Source organism: Lepisma saccharinum, chromosome 22 (assembly GCF_977018435.1).
Source record: "Lepisma saccharinum chromosome 22, izLepSacc3.1, whole genome shotgun sequence".
Lineage (NCBI taxonomy): Eukaryota > Metazoa > Arthropoda > Insecta > Zygentoma > Lepismatidae > Lepisma > Lepisma saccharinum.
This window is the reverse complement of record NC_139250.1, coordinates 52120722-52129649: the sequence shown is the minus strand read 5'-3', so window position 1 is coordinate 52129649 and position 8928 is coordinate 52120722. Positions and strand designations below refer to the sequence as shown.

Genomic DNA, 8928 nt, shown 5'->3' with positions numbered 1-8928 from the left:
CAAATAATCTTCAAACCGATAAAGGCAAAATAATTCTACAACCAAGAGTTTAAGGAGCTCATGAATAAATACAACATCAATCATTATTCTACTTATACAAACATCAAAGCGTCCGTTATTGAGCGATTAAACAGGACATTGAAAGAAAAAATATGGAAACAGTTCACCATACAAGGTAATTATAAATGGATCGACATATTACCAAAATTAGTGCACGATTACAACCATACAGTACACAGCACTATCTAAATGAAACCTGTTGAGGTCAGCTTAAAGAACCAAGAGATAGTCTACAACAGTGTGTATCGTAGCGAGGTAACAAAAAGTCATCCCAAGTATAAAGTTGGTGATCGAGTACGTGTTAGTAAGATAAAAGGTATATTCGAAAAAGGATACACAGCCAATAGGTCTACTGAGATATTTTCAATTGACAAAGTGTTTAAAGGTGATCCACCATATTACCAACTTAAGGACTCTAAAAGCGAACAAATTATTGGCACATTTTATGAACAAGAACTCCAGAAAACAAAACACCCCTATGTATACTTGGTTGAGAAAGTATTACGTAAGAAAGGAGATATGGTCTATGTTAAATGACTAGGTTTCGATAGTTCACACAACAGTTGGATTAATAAAACAGATGTTATTGTATAATAAATGGAAATAAGTACAGACTTAGCTAATCAGCTTTTATTTCATATGAAATACTTTACTAACAAAAAATATAACCAAAACAATAATATATTAGTGATATTATGTGCATGTGTTTTTATTGTTGTAGTTGTTTTAATTGTTTTGCTTTGTTACATTGTCTTTAAGTCTTGATAAAATATACTGATTCTTTCTATCATCATCATAACTAAGCTTTATTCTTTCTTTACTAGTGTTTAGCCATTCTTCATCAACATTGCCAATTATTTCTCTCAAGCTTTTGTTTTCAACACCTAAATCAAATATTTCGTCTCCCATTATTTTCATGGCATCTTCATAAACAATGATATTTGCTGTTAGATCTTTACATTTTGTGGCTATAGTAGCTAAAGATTGTTTATTTAAATCTACAAGTTCTTCTGCAATTTTGTCACGAGTTTCATGATTTGTTTTTACAAATTCAATTATCTTACTCATTTATATATAATTAATTTATTATTCTATCTATTTCTTCAGCTGTAATCTCAGACACTACCTCATTATTTTTAAAATGCAAACTTTGACCAGCTTTCTGTTTAAATTTACCACGGCTTTTAGATGTATTGGCGATTGCAGATTCAATCATGATCTCAGTTGTTCTCATTTGTTCCCTGTTTATGTATAATTTCAACACCCAACAATTTTAGTCCTGCATTTAGCGAATTTCTACTAATTTTATTATTTTTACAAAATGCATCCTTCGTTACTTTCGTGTTCATATTCAGTTCGATATATTCACTAGCAAGATTACGGTAGCGCATCATATCTATCTCTTTGCTGTTTTTTGGAATATATTTATTTTTTACATTCAAGAAAAACTTATAATTATTTTTTTATTTTCTGCAGTCCAGAAATCTATTTTCGTTGTTTGTTTGGTTTATCGGTGTAGTATTGTGCAATAATTGTCTGACCATCTGACATCTTTATTTATATCTGAAAAATATATAAATCAACAAATAACCTACACATTGAAGTAAGGAGTAGAGTATTAGTATATAAAAATATTCTATTAAATGGAGCTTACAAGAAAATGCTCTGTTTGTAAGAACGATAAGACTTTTAATGAATTTGTTAAAAACAAAAATGATAAACATGGTATTAGTTATTGGTGCTATGTTTGTAAAAACGAATATAATAAAAAAATGTTTGAAAAACTATATTGTGAATCGTGTAATAAATTTATAACTAAGGTGAATTTTAAGCCACATACAAAATCTAAAATGCATGAATTGTTAGTGCAATTGAATAAACAAGAAACAAACTACAGGTGAATTGTCGGTGTGCTAAAATATCATTGATAATTTTTTTATCTATTTAATAAGCATGTTTAATAATAGAATGCGAACGAATACTTTTGATATAAATACTACAATGGATTTAGATAATATAAGAACCAAGCGTAATCTAATAAACTTTGCTAAGCAACATGGCATCACAGGATATTCCAGATATAAACGTATACATGATTTACGAAAATATATAGAATACAGGTTATCTCCACTTCCCTTTATTGATTCCCCTAATGACAATATTGGTGAGAATGCACACAAGTAAAAACTTTGACCTGCCAAGCAAAACACATGTTAATATATTAGCTTTAATATCAGTACCATCACAAGGTGATATTAATAGTGCCCCAAAAATATATCATTGGGTAGGTATAAAAAAATACAATGCACTCATTAGTGGTAAAATACATCACAGAGATAAGCACATTGATACATGTCCAAAATGCCATAAAAGGTTTGACAAAAAGGAAGCTTTCACCCATCACATTTCAAAATGTAAATCTAATACAGACGATAGTGGAGTTTAGATAGTTATGCCAACAGATAAAAGTAATATAAAGAAATATAAATCATGTGGGGCTGAGCTCTTTCATCCATATACTCTAACTTTTGATATGGAGACAACACAGAAAAACCAGAAGAATTAAAAATAAGTAACAAAGAGATTATAACATAACATGTTTCAAACAGCTATTCATTTATGAGAGGTATCAAAGAACCATTTTCTGGCTACTACGATTATAACATACTAAAAAGAAGGGATGATAAAAGTCAACTTATGAAAGAATTTAATGAAGTTCTTTTAAATTTAGCAAAAGAGTATTACACTAACTTTATAAATAAAAATATACCTGCTATATATGATGAAAGAGTCTATGGAAAAATTTGAAAAAGCAACACATTGTCACATATGTGGGGGTGAGTTTAAAGAAGATGATTGTAAAGTACACGATCACTGTCACACCACTGGTAAATATAGAGGTGCAGCACTTAACATTTGTAATCTTTATTTAACCCTACCTAGATTCATACCCATATTTATACATAACCTTAAGTATGATAGTAAAATATTTATAGAGTGGATAGTAAACCTATGTAAAAACGAAAAAGCAATACATATTCTCCCTGATACAAGCGAAAATTACAAATACATTACTTTGCGAGTTGAAGTTGGAGAGTATAAGCAAAAATATAATCAAACTAAATGCAAACTATGTAACATAAAATTTAAAGAATTACTTGATAGTTGTAAGGTTTCTAAAAATGGGGATTCTAATTTAAGTATCAAAAAAGAAGGTAGCATGCAAAAAATTATACATAGAGTTAGGTTTATAGATACGTATGCTTTTCTTGGTACAAAATTAGATAAAGCTATTAAAAATGAATTAGGTATAAACGCAGCATTTTGCGCAACATGCAAGAAACATAGACCATTAAAAGCCCCAATACTTCGTGTTGTGCGCAATAGTATTATCGCATTTGATGATTGTGAGTTTTGCAATAAAGAGATATTTACTGTATGCAACTATACACGATTTGAATTGTTTAATAAAGTATATGAAGATCTAAGCCTAGAAGATAAAGCTTATCTGCTAACAAAAGGGGAATATCCATATGAGTGGGTTGACACATACGATAAATTTAAATATACAACATTACCACCACAAGAATGCTTTGTTTCCAAATTAACAGGGGAAAAGATATGTAATAAAAAATATCAATATTTAAAGCGAATGTGGGATCATTTTGACTTCAAAGATTTTAGTGAATTCCACGATTTATATCTTAGATTAGATACTCTCTTATTACATCATGTGTTCACAAATTTTAGAAAGATGTGCTACGACAATTATCAGCTAGATCCTGCATATTACATAAGCACGCCACACTTAGCAGAGGCTGCTGCTTTAAAAACAACTGGGTAAGAACTTGAATTTTACACATATCAGGAAATATATGATCTAATGGCAGAGGGTATTAGTATGGTAAGCAACCCTCACGCGATTTCAAATAATTTGTTACTCTTATGATAAAAAGGAGGATAAACTTGTTAAACTCTCTAAAAAGCAAGCTGAAGAGAAAGGGATATACAACTCCAAAAAACATGTTGGTTTTATAATGTATCTTGATGCAAATAATTTATATGGTTGGGCTATGTCTAGAAGATTACATGTTAAAAATCATAAGTGGATGACCTCAGAAGAAATAGACTACGTTAAAATTAATATTTTAAATATTAACGATGAAAGTGATACTGGATATTCATTAGTGGTTGATCTTAAAATACTTAAACATTTGCATGACACATTTATTGACTATGCACTTGCACCAGAGCATTTCGCACCAAACTTTGATGATCTGTCAGAGTTTCAACGATATATGATTTATAAAAATCTTGCAACAAAGCCAAGACATAAAAATAAAAAGCTTATGTGCACTTTAAAGGATAAAACACATTACATAGTTGATTATAGAGTACTTAAAGGATACGTTAGTCTTGGTGTTGAGTTGGTTGATATACATAGTGGAATTAAATATACACAACTAGCGTGGTTAAAACCATATATTGAGAAAAATACAGAACTTAGGCAACGGGCTAAAAATGATTCTGAAAAGGATATAATAACAGCGTGTACGGTAAACAGATGGAGAATGTTAAAGCTAGAACTAATGTTGATATTGTAAAAACACCTGATAGATATCTCAAATTAGTGAACTCAAACAAATATCAAAGTAGAACAATTATTAATGAAAATTTAGTGTTAGTTCATGGTAGAAATATGAGAGTAAAGTTAAATAAACCAATATTTGGTGGATATTGTATACTAGAGTTGTCAAAATTATTAATGTATAGGTTTTATTATAGATATTTAAAAAAATATCTTGATAAGGTAAAGCTGGTACAGACTGATACAGACTCGTTCATAATTTATGTAGAAAGTGAAGATTTCTATGAAGACAGAAAACAAAATGTAGAATGGTTTGAAACAAGTGACTATCCAGATGACTTTCCAATATACATACCTAAAACCAATAAAAAAATACCTGGGATATTTAAAGATGAGTTCAATGGTATACCAATTAGAGAGTTTATTGGTTTCAGATCAAAGATGTATTCCTTTAAAAATGATATAACAGATAAAAAAGTGTGTAAGGGTATTAAAAAGTCTAACATAGAAAAAATTAAATTTGAATTGTATAAAAAATGTTTGTTTAACACAATTAAGACGCAAGAAGAAATATATCGCATACATTCAAATAAACTAGAGATGTATACAGTTAAAGAAACAAAAATCTCATTGAGTCCATAGATGATAAAAAATATCTTGTGGACAATTTGACTAGGCTTAGTTTTGGTTATTATAGTATTTGTAAATAATTTTTCTTATGAATGAATCGGCAATCGTACAATTACCTCGACGCCAAAAGAATAAAGGAAATGTTATATTCGCCACCTGTGTATACCAAAATGCAAGATTTAGAAATAGGTAAATCTTATACAACAACATCTGGTAATATTGTGGTAACTAAGCAAGGAACTAAAACGGTGCGTTTAACACTCGATAATCAATACAGATTATACTTACCAGACCAATATGCTGATATATTAACTAATGATATGTTGAATACATTAATTGAAGGCAAGAGTCGAATTATATACAAAGGTAAGCAAACAGAGCATGATATTGGATTTGTTTAAGCGCTAAAATGTTTATACTTGTAAATACCCAATGACATCAAATACTATTGTATTAGAACTAACAGAAAATATCTTAACACAGCATAATTACCCTTATAAGGTTACTAGCGGGTATGAATATATTGATGAAAAAAGTAAGATTCATGTGGGGAGTGAGATTGCAATAAACTCGTTAGATCTGGAATCATATAAAAGGGATATTATCTCAGAAATTGAGAAACATTCTATAAAATATGAAGGAGGAGAATATCCTTGTTGTGACTGTAAGCATAATATAGTTACTTTTTTTGAAAAAAAAAACAAGTACACACTCTTATCGGATAAATTTCGTTGATTGTGAAGATGTAACAAATGACTGGAAATGTAAGTGTACGTTGTGCATAGAGGTCGAAGATGAATCGGAAATAATATCGCTTTTATACGATTCCAGATCTGAGACCAGTGATGAGGAGTAATAAACAGCACCATTTATATTTCGGTTTCTATAGAGAGAGGGGTGACTCGGCTCTTGATTATAATCTTTTCGCGCTAAAATCGGGGCTAGATTTTGGTAATTTTCTTCGAAAAATAAAAGTGCTCTAGAAAACTCTGGCCTAGACCCCGCCTAAAAATCCCTTAAATTTGTAGAAAAATATTAATTTTTCACGATATTTAAAATAGACCCTCAGAAAAATCTGTGGCAGAACCGGCGTTTAACTATACTACTCATTGGTTCGAAAACGACGCCAGGGGTCCCTGGTTAACATACTAATTAGTTTCATAATTTAAATAAAAAATAGAAATACGGGCACTTATAACACGTACCAAAAATTCAAATCTATTTAATAAAATGTGTTTCAAATCGGAGAAACTTGAAGAATTCAATTTATCATCATAATTATTTTCTTTCGTTCACTTTCCGGTCTCGGAATGGAGTCTTGAGGCTTGGGCCCCCTCCTCTCGCAGGTGGTGTGTGCGAAGTCACCTATGCCACTAACATTGCGTATATTTTTCGGGCGAAGAGAGACAGCATAGAATTGTTGCAGTAATTAGGTCATCTTATCATATTATGCCCTTTAACTCCACAGTCCATACTCCCATGATATTCGGAGTACAGTGATATTTCCATGACAGGGAACAGCTGTACCTTTACTGCATAGACAGGTCTATAGCTTCCCCCTTCCCTGAATTGAGGGAGCTTCTGCAATGCCACTGGTCACCGCTGAAACCTACTTTGTTATTTTTTATGTGTTATATTTTGTTTAGTTATAAGCCCATGAAATGATTCCCTGTTCAAAAGGGAAGTGGGGGGGGGGGTGATGAACTGTTAGGTTATGGACAGTACAAAACTTTGTCGTCTGCCAGGCCAGAGTTTTTTAGAAGATATTTGTATTTGATATTTATTATTTATTTTACGTTGCTTTTCTTCCACTTTTGACAATTTGCTACGATGAGTCCTGATAATGTTAAATGGATGAAGAGACACTCACAAGACAGCCTCATCCAAGCTGACGGGACTTGAACCCGTAGTGTACGATCACTCAACGCACTCATCAACAGAGTCGAACTTTTAGAAGTGGGGGAATTCATCTTTTCACACCTTATTTCTCTTATTACGTTACGACTATGCGTCAATCAGTGATTGAAAATGTGAATATATTTTAACGGACATTTAAAGTGTTGTTGAAAATCCGTAATTTATTTCTATAAAAATGTATGTTTCAAAATATGCATATAGGTGTAAGAATAGAATTTAATCGGTAGGTTTTTATAACTACAATTACATAAATATCTTAAAACTTTGTTCAAGAGTTTGTTTCAGGTTCTAAGATTAATATTTCATATTCATATGATACGTTTGGAGGTTAAGGTTTTAATTTTCAACCTAAAATTCCCAACGTTTGTTCGGCGTAGCTATAGGCTAAAAAACAGAAGAATGAGCAGCGCATAATATGTTGACGTATTACGCTGCCGTTGCGCCACTACTGTGATTTTTGTGACGTCACCTGTGCTGTTTTGTTCCGTGACATCGATACAAAGAGGTAACGGCCAAAAAATTCAAGGCGATAGAAAAAAATCACCAAGAAGAGCTTGAAATGTAACACATGCACATAAAACAGCACATAAAAATTCGGATGGAAAATTTTAAATACCTTATTTTTGTTTTCAGCCACTGCCAACTGCCATACATAATCATACAATCATCGAAAAAACCTGTTTTCTTAAAATTGTTACTTTTAGTGCTGTCAGCTTATTTTCATGATCATGTGATCCTGCGCGGCTGTCTCTTGATATGTATTACAGTTCCCGAGAAACAGTTTGTTACTTTGTAACATTGTACGTATATATGACAATTATAATACAATAATATGTTCAAGGGGTGTAAGAACCAACCCTTTCTGAGTACATCATAATGTCAATCTCTCTTCCACGTAGATCAGCCTCGACTACATTTTGCAGAAGAGCGAGGTGCTATCGCATGCATTCACAGTCAGTATAATCCTCTGTGGGGTTTGCGTTATATGTTTGTGATTTCCCTTCTCCATTTCTAACATTCATTTGCATCCTCGCAATTAGCCAGAAATGGTAGAAATGCGACGTTAAATAAACTAAATGAACTAACAATAGAATGCTCTTAGTGTAACATAAACTGCATAAAATATATGTGGCGCTTCGAAAGATGGTATTTTGAATTTAGTAATCCCCTCCCATGCCTTTCATTGCCATTATGCAAATATTCCTTACATTGCTCAACTAACATTTTCCCCTAGGATATTGAAATGATCCACATTAATTAACCCATATATTCCCATTGGGTGGTTTTCGACCCATTGCGCACTTAAATATTATTTTGTTAACTGTTTATTTTGTTACTACTTTATCCTTCTTATTTTTGAGTTGGAATTAATGTGCATGCTATAATTTTCATAATTATTAAAGTTGATGCTGATTTTTCAATATCATGAAGTCTGCAGTTGGCTTTGAATTGGTGAGCACACTGATCGTGGGGAAAGCTGAAGTACCGTTGAAAAAAGAAAATTATGTGCAATTTTATTTTTTCATACTTTACCAAATTTATTTTACAATATGATTCCTATAGAATGCTAGTTGTTGTTTAAAACTACAGTTTTGTGACGTGTTTATTATCTCAAACAATTATGTCTTTTCATCAGGTGGGTCGTTTTTGATCCAATGGGAATATCTTTGCTAATAGAGTGAGTGTATGGAGTGAAAGTTGTAGCATTACAAGAAACACGCTGGAAGGGACAA

At 31.6% G+C, this 8928-nt stretch overlaps 1 protein-coding gene across 1 annotated transcript; it reads left to right on the top strand.

Moving 5' to 3' along the window:
- The first annotated feature begins 249 nt into the window (after positions 1–249).
- On the top strand, positions 250–597 carry LOC146004874 (uncharacterized). The gene has a single exon (XM_083143901.1). The coding sequence runs from the start codon at positions 250–252 to the stop codon at positions 595–597; it is 348 nt and encodes a 115-aa protein (XP_083000027.1).
- Positions 598–8928: the final 8331 nt, after the last annotated feature.